Consider the following 13,386-nt stretch of genomic DNA (forward strand, 5'->3'; position numbering starts at 1 on the left):
CAGTAAGCATGACAAATTTCATTTCTCTACACCAAAAAATAAAAAATTTCACCTCCAATAGCTGCGTCCCCCCTACGGGGCAAACTAAGGCTAGGCTGACACGACCATGCTGGGATCATCCAGGATGGTTCAGCGCAGTCACTGCGCTTCTGCCAGTTGTATTATTTCTTACAAAATTCTGCGGTTCTGCATCCCTATAAACACAGCCTACTGTTTGCTCAATCAGAACTCCTCAAAAAGCACGAGATGTGAGAGGTAGTAAATAATGGAACAATCAGAGACTGTCGTCAGCTGGTCAAAATACGCTGATTCCTCATGCTAAGAAATGTGGACGCAGTAAGGACAAGGATGGCTGGAGTACCGTCAGTGCTCTGGCCACCTAAACACTGGCAGCCAGAAAGAGGCAACTCACGCTTCTCGTCCTCGGGCTTGAGGCGCTTGTTTTTGATGAGAATCTTCCTCTTGAGGTCGTTGGGGCTTGGCAGAGGGGTGTTCGGCTCCAGCTGCAAAACAGCCCCCACTACCACTCAGTGCCCTGGGCATGCACAAATGCCACCACAGGTATTGGTGGCTTAATCCACAAAGCGGAACACAAATTGCATGCTCTAAACCACTGCTCCACAGTGTGGTCGCCAATGTTTGCTCAAGTCGTTCATGCAAATGTTGTCAGAAGAAGACCTCTGGTAAAACTGGTTCACACACACTGCTTGGGTAATTGGTTCTTCACTGATGTACATCAAAACTGAGACAAGTGCAAGGACCAGGCTCTATGAGCGGTTTACTAAAGCGAAAGTTTTACTGGCCGCGAACTTGCGATTTTGCCGTGGCGGTGCTCTGAGGAGGCACATGACGTCACAACGCGCGCCTCGCCGCTGAGGCGAACCAGTCTGGCCGAGCCGGCGGCGGCTGGCGCACTCGGCGCGAAATAGAGACGTGCTCCAAATCTCCACCAGTGCGGTCAGAGTATGCAGAAGCCGCCAAACGCGTTGGCGGTCAAGCGCAGTTGGAGTATAGAGGGTCTCGCTTTGGGCGACGTGACGTCGCCATGCAGCGTACACGCATTACGCCGGAGTATAAACGCGCTTTAACAGAGCCTGCGCTTAACCTCTAACCAACGTATTCGGTGGTGGCATCTATGGGAGCCACTGAAACCCCCCGCATACTCGCTGAATAATAATTAAAAAAAAACCTATGCCTAGGCTCCGAATCGAACCAGGGCCTTCAGCATTTGAGGCGGAGACGCTACCACTCCGCCACGACGGCTCAAGCTTTAACCATGAATAAAAGCGCATCTAGTGCATGCCCTTTTCCGATGCAGAAGTCGCTGCGCTTTCGCTACGTATATCCTGGCCCAACAGCAATTTTTTTTTCTTTGGAGTGCCCTTTGAAGTCTGTTTTCTGACAGTCTCTCAAGTGACGAGCCCATCAGTTGTCTCAGAAAAGATGAAAAATGCATCCCAAGAGCTCCCACAGACATCCTTTGCCATCTCATATGACAGTGCCAATGGCTCAGAATAGCCAGAAAAGTTCTTGTACCGTGGATTTATGTTTGAGGAAAGCAAGCAAAGGGCACAGTGATGTGCAAGCAGTAACTGAAAATTCACTCAATTAAGCAATACTTGAGCAATACTCAATTAGGCTCAAAATTCCGTATTTCAGGGCATTTTTTTTTCATGCTGCAGCTTGAAACTCACTTCAATTTGATAAAAAGACACATTTGCTTCCTAAATTTCTCTGAAACTATGCTAAAGTTGTTCCCCTTTCCCCAAATTTTACCCCCAAATATCCTGAAAAGTGGAAAATTCTCTGGTAGGAACACCAATGAAAGAGCATAACAGTACGCAGTTATAAGGGACACTGCAATGAAAGGCTTCAGATAATAATTAATACGTGGTGTTCTTTCATCATACACTGAGACTGCGCAGCACACAGGCATTTTCATGTTTCTCGCCCAGAATTCAATCCCACAGCTTCATGCTCAGTGTAGGCAAGAAAATGATTAAAAAGGAGTGCCCTCTGAACAAGCCAATTACCATTTTTCTTGCTGTTTTTACGCTTGAATTCACTAAAGCCAAACTGCCCCAGCGTCTTCATTCTAGATGTTACTGGAAAGTGGCGCACGTACCGGATAAGGTGGCAGTGGTTCGGTGAGCAGCAAGTCACCAAAGATCTCCAGGCAATACTTGGCGAGTTTGTACTGCTGCTTTTTGCTGGGAACAGCGAGACAGATGTGTTAATGCACAAGTGGGAGCATTAAACATGAAATTCACCATGCTGATTTCTGTCTTATGAATCCAAGAAATATCCCAACATTTTATCACTTTGTTACAAATGCCATGAGAGCAATGCCTGCCAATATACAAGATGCATGTCAGGGCAAGCCAGTGAAGCAGAAATGTAACACACCAGAGCGTAGTCTCTCTGGCAGCTGACCGAAAAAGCAAGGCTATTTTTCACTATGTTCATAACCTCTTCAGATAATAATGATTTTCAAATGGAGGAAAATTTATAATTCCCAGATTACTGCAAGCAATGTGCCAAAAATCTGCAAACAGAGTTCCGATCTTCTCCAATGATTAACTTTACAATTTCTGCCGTGTCCTTATGTGTCCATGTGAGACTCAAAACTACTTTGCTGCTGTCAAATACATACTTTTGCCTGATTTCTGTCTTAAGAACCCGTTTTATCAAATCAGCCCATCTCAGGCATTTAGAAGCACTAATGCTTGCAAAACAAGGAAATGAAAACACAGACTCAATCAAGCCATAAAACATGAGGGTTTCCATTTTAAGAACAATTTTTTGCATTCATTAAGCATGCCTGGTTTGATGCAATTCTCACCATGTTTTACTGTGCCTATATTACAGGACACTTTGCCTCGCATTCAAGGAATATGATAATGCCCAGGTGCCCAAATATGGACACAGCACCTGATGGGGACAAACATGCACTGTATTTTGCAATGCAGTGCTGGTGCCAGACCATACTGATTTTTCAAAAAAAAAGCCGGCACTTGAGGGTCCTTCCTGCCCACACCACTGGCAGTGAAATTCAATCAGAACTGGGCTTGACTGCTGGCTCAGACAACCTCTTGTGATCTGGCTGACATGCCCCCTAGCTTTCCCTCAAGAACAAAAGGGGCAAATAAACTGCACATTTCACTCACTGCTGCCTTTTCTGCAATGCCTTCACATTTCACACCATAAATTTTCAATTGTGGGATTTAACGTCCCGTCCTGAGTCGGCCCCACAGCTTTCAGAAATGCCGCAGTGGAGGGATCCGAATGAACCCTTTAAGGCGCGTTGTACACAATTGTGCACTTACCAAACTGCACCTAGCAGTGATTTCTTGATTTCAGGTGAATTTCGGAGCATTTATGTTGCACATAAGATGTTTTTTGAGCCATATAGCAGCGAACGCAGTAAGTCATATTTCATGAAACAGTGAGCTGGGTAACATGTCACCCGCCATTTTTATACAGACTGATTTTGCCACCAGCAATATACCATCATTTTTTTTTTTTTTTCACAATATAACACAGGCTATGCATCTCTGAACCAAAAATAGATACCATTTTCCTTCTGGTGTTTGCATTACTAAGCCCTTGCTTTTCAGTGTTATTTCAATCAAATATCTAACCAATTAAGTTTCTAGAGGCATGAATATACTAATTTGGTGGGAAAATACTCGCTTTCGATGGAAACAAAAAGTGGTGCCTGAAAGAGTTGATTTAGACCACCTAGGCTTCAATATGTGCTGGCATCACACAGCAGCAGTGTTTTGTTGTGCTTCAGTTTACTAATAAAAAAATACAAACTTGGCTAGTTAACGATCCTAACCAGGCATAGGCACCCTCCACTGGCGTTTCGAACAGACCTTTGGCTCATAACAGCTGCTCATCTGACTGTCAATGCTCACTCCGTGGCAAAAATTGCTAATCTAGCAGTGCACGGGCATATCACACAGCAGCGTGGCTAAAATGGCGGGCATCACTAACGACGTCTCCCACCATTTTAGGCACGAATACACGCTTTTCGCTCATTTCTGAAAGAACTTAGTTTTTGAGCGCACACCCGATTTGTGAAACAAAGTGCACAAGCACGGAAGGTGCTAGCGATAAGCTGGCAACACTTTGATGCACCCAAGTAAAATAAAAAGCCTCAACTCAGATGAATAAAAGAAAAGACGCATCAAGAGCTAAACAGAACCCTTGTATTTCAAAGATAATTAATTACCTGCATGAGAGCATCGCTGGGCTACAAATGTGCACTAATTGGACTATGGTTTTGTGCACTTTAACGTCCGAAAGCAACTCAGGCTATGAGGGACGCCGTAGTGGAGGACTCCGGACAGTTTCCACCACCTGGTGTTCTTTAGCGTGCACTGACATCACACAGTACACGGGCCTCTAGAATTTCGCCTCCATCGAAATTCGACCGGCCGGCCAAAATCGAACCCGCGTCATACGGGTCTGCAGCCGAGCGCCATAACCACCGAGCCATCCAACAGTTCAAATGTGCACAAGCCATGTTGCAGAAAGCCATGCTCAGTTTCTATTGCTGGCACTGAAAGGCAGCCATCTTGACTGAATAACTAGACCCTGTGTGTGAAAGCTACCTCGCTGAGGTACATTTAAATAGTCATCACAGTTTCGTAGCTAACCAGTAAGACATGCACAGCACTGGGAAACACTAAAGCTCTTTTTATTTCATGTACAAGCAGTCGAATTGCACTAACAATCATTTAAAAGTTGTTCTAACTCTGTTTTGGCCTTCCCAATGTCCATAAAGTATTTTTTTTTTTCCTGTACTGTGATGTCACTGCCAGCTGAATTATTGAGCTACATTGACAACTTGGTCCTACTCCCAGCCAGCCAGGCTATGGGACCAAACACGTTTTTGCATCACACGAAGATTACAAATGTCAGTATAAAAAATTTTGGGAGCTGCAGCAAGCAAATGCAATAAGCATGTGCACGTGGCCTAATGGAGCCAAACCTGGTTTCTGAGTCGCATACTCTTGATGATAGAGGCTGTTATTTTCTCAAGTTTCAGCATCAGACATTAAAATATATATGGGTCCACATAAATCATGTTTATGTGGCATTTCTGTCACACTCGTGTTTCAATAATGGCACTTCGTATTTTCTACAGCTGTACCAGCTTGAAGTAGCCTTTTGCTAACTACTTCCTGGGTGCAGTTACAGACTGAAATTTTCTCCCCATTGATGTTTTTGACTTTAATCCTTTCATGGAAACATTGGATAGTCATTTTTACCCAATTGTCTGTTATTCACTGTTTGCTGCATACTTCAACAGCGCCAAAGGCTGGGCCAGTTGGTTTATAATGCACAGAAGGTGGAACCAGCGAAAACGGACAACACCAGCGGGGTTGTGTATGCCTCCTCTGCATACGCTTTCGTTGGTTCCACCTTCTGTGCATTGGTATCTTCGCTTGCTATGTTGTTATTCAATGCCTCTACTTCTTGGGACAAAGTAATGGCCTCGACTATGACTAAATTTAAAAAAAAAAAAAAATAAAGGAATAAATGGCCCAGGATTTCAATCAAGATGGCCTTTAAGTGAGGCTGAATTAAATTACCACTCAACAGTACACCACAATTCAGTACATTCAGGAGCAAGCAATCACCGCTTGGGCTAGCTGATGCATCAAATACTTGCTCCCCTCTGGGTAAAGATTCCATAAGTCACACAAAATTGACGTCACCAAATCTTTGCACAACAATTTCGCAAAAACATAGATAGTTTTAACTCACAATGTGCAAATTACTAGATATCGCTTAAGAGACAGTGTGCAGTCATTTCAAGGCCATTTATATACCTTACCACACTTGTTGGCCTCATCTGCACAGCGCCCAACTGAGGACGAAGCATCTAGAACACCCAATGGCCCCTGTCCACATGTCAAACTGTGTGATCTGCGTCAAACATGGAGGTAAGCTTGCAGCTAACAGTGGGACACGACTTGGGTTCTATGCGGCCTTGCAACCAAAAAACTCAACGAGGAACCAATATCAACACATAAAAGCCTCCCATAATCTCTCCCTGTAACCCTTTCCTACCTAAAAAGCCTGCACAGAAGATTTAGTAACACAATCAGCATGAAATGATACATTAAACACGCTCACCAGCAATGGTTCTCAAATGAGAGGATCACAGGATAATCGGAAGTAACAAATGCACAGTCCCTGATGGCATAGATGACATCCTGAAAAACACAGACCCACACCACATCAATACAGTTTAGGGAAACACCCACACCAGCATGCAACATGGGCTGCCAGCCAAATCAGCACTCATATCCAGACACAGACATCCCACAACTTAATTATTCATTTAACCCATGCACTGATAATATAGGTATGTTTGCCACATTTCCAGCATGACAGCATAACCACTTTAATGCACATCACTCAATTTTTGTTCTGAAGGGTTTTTTTATGTGTTTCTCAGCATGTTTGTCTTTCTTATTCCATTACGGAGTAATGCTAAAAACATTGAAGACGTGTATGATTAGCATGCAGGTTTACATGAATGTTGCAAGTGTGCCATGTCTCCTTCCGTTTTGTCCATGTCCAAATATTAGTGGTGTTGTGACAATAAGTGAACACTGAATAGCCCAATTTATCACTATTATGCCAGCCAGAGTAATTTATCATACCATGTGAGAAATATCCTATATTTCCCACATTCTGAAATGTGCCACACTGATTAGTTCAAAATTCTTGAATTCTGTGGGCCATCTTATCACCTGAGGCAGCAGAACGCACTAAACACCACAGTTGCAAGGCTCCTACAGTCGGATACAAGTCAAGAAAAAAAGCGGCTTTTCTCCGTCAAAGGAGCCCCTTCCAGCCAGTGGCAGATTCTCATGAACCTGCTAGCGTGACAATCAGGGAGGGCACCTTCATCTGCCGCTGCCTGCACAGTCACACTAGCAGGTCATGAGAATCGGCCACTGGCTGGAAATGGCTCCTTTGACGGAGAAAAGCCGCTTTTTTTCTTGACTTGTATCCGACCTTAAACAACGTCTTGCTGGGCTAGTTGGTAATTGTATCCAAAGTTGTATCTGGCTATAGCCTTCAGAAACTGGTTCCCACATCAAACTGGGGTTTTGTTAGGAACAAGGTAAAAGAATGCTGTGGCTAGGCAGTCATGCGGTCAGCATGAAAACTTTAGCACTCTCCCCCTTCTGAAGCCCTGCATGCACAGCGTCAGTTGGGGCTTCATATCAACAAACCTGCATGCATGGCCAGTGGGATAATTTTCCTGGTCTGATCTCCACCACATAATACATTGTAGACAGTGCACAATGGTCAGATGCACTCGCTGCGGTCAAACAAACTGCTAGCCCAACCATGCTCCTTCAAAGCGCTGTTCACTTCAGTCATAAAGATGCTCGAGCTCCCACCACATCGCCATTTTTTTGAAGAACCACGTTGCACATTCAAAAGAGACAAACACAGGAAAAGGCCAAGGAGACGGAAAGAGCGCAAACTATCAGCTGAGTTTATTTGTGCGAAGGTGCCTTATATATGCCGAATCACAGCAAGAGGACAAGGGGAATGAGAGGGGGGGCTAAAGCGGTCATCTGATCAACAACAGGTGCGCAGAAAATTCTCCTCGTTCTTGTACAATTTGACAGAAGCGTCGCTTATACATTTATCGCCACTTTATCTTCCAGCAATGGTAAATGCATGATGGCAGTGGACATTGGTGTGCTTTCTCATGGACTAAAAATGTTTCTAAATTTCCATAAGAAAAGGTAGGATTGAACTTAGAATGGAGTAGCGTGCTCCATTTACTTATGTCCGTACCTGTACTAGAACCCCAGCCAGTAAATCATCATCAGCTCCAGAATTTTGATACCTGGCTTGCGTAATAAAGTCAAACGTTAAAAAGCTGATTTCATTTACTGTCGTGATTGGCTAGTGGAGTAAAACAGGGTGCTGCGGACCGTGGCCCAGTGTCAACAACTGCTGTTTTCTTATGCTGCATCCTGCCATAGCCACTCCGCCAGTGGTGTGGCAACTACGGTCTCTCAAATGGACATTCATTTGGGTGGTTATAAATAAATATATATAACATCACCCTTCCCAGAACGCCTATGTCACAACAGGCTGGAAATAGGAACAGAGTGAGCTTGACAAAAAAAAAAAAAAAAATTAGCTGTAATGCTAATAATTTTCACCTCTTATTTCCGCCCTGAACAGAGCATTCTTTTCACTGATTGCCTTTAAATTTACTAACCAACTTTTTTTTTTAGTTTCCTTTTGCTTTTTACACAGCATTGTTACATTATGTTTTTCATATGTACATTTTGACACACTACAATATTCTGGATAATGTTGCTTGTTCTTGTATAACTGTTGCTGTGGAGAGCGACTGCTGACGTGCCACTGTTGCTGCGCCGTCGGTGCCCTCCGAGGCCAGGGCCTACTCAGGAGGATGTGTTCCCTCCTTTTGCCCTGCCTCAAGGGCAAGAACTATGTATTACCTCAATAAACTTCAAACTTCAAAACTTCAAATTAAATTTCATATTGACCCTGTTGCAGTGTGTCGAAACACGTGATGCATAGTATTGAGAGTAGTGGTGTTACTGCTGGTAGTCACTCGCCAGGACAGTCTACAGGCATTTTTGCATGCAGCGGACACAGTGCAATCGGATTGGTGCTCGTCGATAAGCCAGCTTCCATCTAATTTCCCCAGGCTGAGTACATCCACATCTGCGGCTAACGCCTGTACAATGTGCTGAGCCACAGCAGCAGTTACTTCTCCCTCGACATCCCTCCAAACAGTAAAACAACATCCCATCTGGTTTCTACCCATGACCAGCTCTGCTCAGATGGCCCTCCAATTGGGAATTTTTGCTTCCCACCTGACCCACAAATGGGACCACTCACTTCCCAGTTGGCCCCAAATGGTGCCAGTTCCTCCCATTTGCCTCTTGACTGGGACTGATGTTTCCCAGTTGGTGGCGCAATGGAACCATTTGCCTCCCATTTGGCCTCTAACTGGGACCAGCTGGGTTCCAACTGGGCCTCAAAGTGGAACCAGTTGGGTTCCAACTGGAACCAGTTAGTTTCCAACCGCAACCAGTTATTCCAAGTTCAATTTCCAGTTGAAGATTTTCACCTGGGAGAGTACTGTCAAAGTTAAAATGTTAGCCATACAGTACTGTTGAAGTTAAAATGATCAGCCATATGTAATGTTAAAGCCAACTTTCTGGATTTTCACCATTCTCTGGTGAAAGAACTTGATGATCAAACTACAGGATCCAGAGGCCACATGAGGACTGCGAGGTATTTTCAAAACTTTTCAGAAATCAAGTAAACTGGTGCTGCACTGTTCCTACATCAACGCCATTCAGACACTGCTAAAGTGCACCGCCTTGCAGATTTGAGAACAAAGCACACAAGAGCATGCATTGGGCTGTTTTTTTTTTTTTTTCCCCTTCCCAGAACATACACGCACCTTGAATAGGATGTCAGTACACATAGCCTTGCCATGTGTGATGATGGGCTCCTCGTCTTCCCCCTTGCCGTCCCAGCAGTCCAGCTCCACACACCTGCACAGCAACGCCACCTGTCTGTCTGCCTGCCGGCAAGCACCGGCTCCTAAAGCAATTTATACCCTAGATGCTTGATGTGACTTGTGGGAGAAGCAACACTGACATTAATGCAGCTTATGTTCAAGACATTCCCTGCGGCAGCATACCACAAACACTATCAACACTGCACACAGTGATTACAACCCAACCGGGAATGCAGTGGCAATCTAAATGAGGTCTAGCAGAAGAAGACAAAACTGTACAGTTAACAAGGCAGTACTACCTGTTCCTGAAGGCAAGCGGCTCATTCACACCTGCCTACTTGACACCCATGCCTGAGCCATCCGATTAATATTTCTTTTCTCCCTCCTTCCTCAACTTTTAATCCTTTAATCAACGACAGAAGATATGTGAGCACACATTAATCTAGACACCACTCTCGTCACCATCGACCAAGTTGAGCACGCTGAAAGACCAGAGCCTCTTCCAATGACCTCGAATGACTCCACTTTTGTGCCAGGCTAGACCATGGTAACAGAGCACAAGTCAGCAGGCAACAGAGCACGTTTCCATTCTGTTGGCAGGAGCGCGCATCCACCCGTGAACGTACCTGCAGCCCGCCAGCAGCACCTGGCGGTACATCTCCACAGAGGACTTGCCCCCAAACTGCCTCCCCGTCAGGTAGGTGTTGTGGGAGGAGTTGATGTAGTAGTGGGACAGCGGCTGGTCCATCTCCATGTACATGTCGAGCCGGTCGAGGAAGACTGGCGCATTCTCGTCTGACATGAGGTAGCGCACCAGGCCCCCCTGGCTCAGCCGCCCCTCTTTCACATTGTCCGGGTTGCTCTCGTGGGCGGCCACTATCTCCCGCGCCCGTCGCTCGTCATAGAATGGGTGCAGGATCTCATTGAGCCGTGGGTCGCGCTGTTTCTGCACAGCCACACAAGGAACGATAGTTTATACGGCATAACTGCAGCACAAGTTGTACCCCTTTTCACACATTAAATAAGATACAAACTGCCCCGAGCATTTCTGGCTTAAAGCAGCTCAAGAAGTTTCTCTGGTCATGGGTGCACTACAATATCGACCGAGTCAAATAACTCTTTGCAATGCTCATTTGGTATTCTTTTATTGTCTGCGTGAAATTGTTCAGGGCTGAGAACGTTTCCTTGCGCTCTCAGATTTCATTTCATTTGTGTAGTATTTGTATACCACAGTAAAGGGCTGGAACAAATTAGATAACCGTGTAACTTAACAATATATATTGATGTTTCTATCTTTGATTGAAGCATTTGAGGCTATTTTTGATGACCAGCATGAACCCTTTTCATCTGTTTCATTGATGCAATTATTTGTAACTTTTTTGGCTCGGTACAAATTTATTGCTATGTGACTGTGTAAGTGATCTTCCTTCTGCGCAATTTTTATTTTTTGCCTAGACTTTGTTTATGCTCTTTTCCACCCAGCAAAAACCCCGTCCTAGGGCTAGCAATTTCGCAAACAAATAAGTAGACTTCGTTTTAAGTCCCATAAGTGACGTGGGCGTCTTCTTTGGTTTTCCTTTGTTTTATGTCATCGATTACTGTTGGATCACAAACTTCTCTCTCTGGCTACCTAGCCCCGCCCACAAGCAGTACTGCTTATGCAGGCCTGCGTATGCATGGCACAAAGTGATGTAAATGAAAGACATTATCATGATTAAAAGAAACCAGAGGTACTGTAAGGATTTGCCCTATTCTGTCCTCTTGCGCTTGCTTCCCCGTGATGCATCCTCCCTAGTTGCCTTAACTAACAAGAGAGGGCGGCTGTGTTGCGGTGACATTAGCACCAGAGATGGCGCAATTGTTGTGGGCACAGGGAACACCTCCTCCTCTTCAGCCTCAGGAACTCGACACGCACGCATGTTTTGCTGCTGCGTTCCGCTAGTGGAGCAAGGCCTCATGGGCACATTTCCAATGAGGTCGCCCCATCTGGCCTTGGAGCTTCTTCTCTGCCGTAGCATGGGCGAACATTCACTTTAACCTTGCTGGCGAGTCGGATGATCTCGATTCCTTAGCGTATTTTGTTACTAACTGGCGTTACTGTTATAGCATGTTGTAGCAGCAATAAATGCCTCTTTGGTGCCAGCAGCAAGAGCAAGGCCCGCCGTGGTCAGTGTGTGCTCAGTAGCCCTCGTGATCACAGGGGTGGGGTTGGCGGTAAGCCGCAGATAAGTGGGGGAAAAATATATATGCTTGTATTTCAACCCCACAGTACACACACAGATGTATGCTGCACTCACAAGTATTTTCTGGTAAAAAGAACGCTTGGATGGAAAAACGTGTTGCGCGTCCACAGAAGAAATGAATAAAACACAGACGGATGTACATGTGCCAAAGGAGACACTCAATTGGCCCCATACATACAGTGAAGAAGCCATCTCATCACATGGTAAAAAGAAGGTCCAATTCCAATTAGTCCATCACAATTGAGATTTCACTTACACAGTTGACAGTGCTCCTTTTCTTCATCTGCAAGGCTTCCGGCAGTTCCCACACGGTCTGGCTTTCACTTTTGCCAAAAATCCTTGTGTCAGAAGAGTCGTACCAACTTGCCCAGAAGCCACTCTCACTCAAGCCACACTCAAGAGCAGTCTCTGGTGTGGGGGTCCACCAGTTGTCGAGCTTTGCTCCAACTTATGGGACTCGCTTCTTGGGAAGTGGTCTGGCCCCGGCCTACTCCGTGTATGGCTGGGGGGAAACTCTAGTGGCAGACCGAAAACTTCTTCGACGGACTACTACCTCCTCGTGGTGAGCCCTGGATAACGCTAAGAGTAGTCCAAGAGAGATGGAGATTGTGTTGCATAAGTTCTCCGTCTCAACAGCCGGGCTCGGTTGGCGTGAGCCTGTAAAGCAAGCCGAAGGCTGGCTGAGGTTGGGTTCTCAGTAACATGGGTGAGCTCTCACCCGAGGTGGCCCTACTGAAAATAGGGCTAATTCGTGCTCCCTAAAGGGGGTACAGCGGCCTCGGGGCCGACGGTTTTTGGAAGGTGGTGATCCGCGGCCCCAACCAGAACATTGGCAGTTTCGCTGATGATGGGCTGGATTGACTGGGCTGTCTGTTCTCGGTGGCCGAACCGGAGGGTTTGGCTCCCTGGACGTAGTCTAAGTCTGCGACCGGGGTTGTGGAGTACGTGAGATGCTCCCAGGCCGGGTAACCGTGGGAGGGGCAGCGTCCTCCTGTAACCCAGCGGGCAGCGGGCGTCGGCGATGAAGGCCCTAGGCATAAAGCCGGGAGCAGTTGCGTGCTCCTGTAACCCAGTCTATTGGGGGCGACTATCATTGGTGAACCTGGGAAGGGCTGTGGTGACCCTCTCCCCCTCACCGAAAGCGAGGGAGTTCATACGCCACGGCAGCTTAGGGATAGGCTGCTGTGGCTAAGTCTCAAGCGATTACGCTGCAGGGAAATCCCCGCTGACTACAGTCATCAGGGGTAGGGGCGTCCCTGTGTAACCCGAGCCCTACCATCATTCGGGAGCGCTGCTTGGGACTGTCCTCGGTCCCCCTCCGGGCAACCAGGGCCATCTCTGGGAAACGCTGAGGCCTGCGGGCGTCTCAGTAGGAGAAGAGACCGAGGGCGAAGCGAAAGCAGGACTGGCGCTTGCGTCCCTTGTGAGCCTGTGAGTAGTACTGCTATGAGACCATAGGGGTGTGGGATGAAGCCCACACTCCCACTTCCCGGTACGTAGGCGGTAGGTACCGACTTAGTACACCAGGGCCGGCGTCAAAGCCAAGACGCTTAATAAAATTTGGTAGAATCGGGCTCTCGCTTGGAG

At 46.3% G+C, this 13,386-nt stretch overlaps 1 protein-coding gene across 1 annotated transcript in view; it reads right to left on the reverse strand.

The window, feature by feature from the left end:
* Positions 1-13,386, reverse strand: part of norpA (no receptor potential A) — a 151,063-nt gene that overhangs the window by 78,469 nt on the left and 59,208 nt on the right. The window contains exons 12-16 of the mRNA XM_077664649.1: positions 10,183-10,502; positions 9,497-9,590; positions 6,151-6,230; positions 2,126-2,210; positions 413-503 (exon numbers count right to left, since the gene is read on the reverse strand). Of these exons, the coding sequence (XP_077520775.1) occupies positions 413-503; positions 2,126-2,210; positions 6,151-6,230; positions 9,497-9,590; positions 10,183-10,502 (670 nt within the window). The remainder of the gene's footprint in view (positions 1-412; positions 504-2,125; positions 2,211-6,150; positions 6,231-9,496; positions 9,591-10,182; positions 10,503-13,386) is intronic.

The sequence above is a fragment of the Amblyomma americanum genome, chromosome 5 (assembly GCF_052857255.1).
Source record: "Amblyomma americanum isolate KBUSLIRL-KWMA chromosome 5, ASM5285725v1, whole genome shotgun sequence".
NCBI classification, from domain to species: Eukaryota; Metazoa; Arthropoda; class Arachnida; order Ixodida; family Ixodidae; genus Amblyomma; species Amblyomma americanum.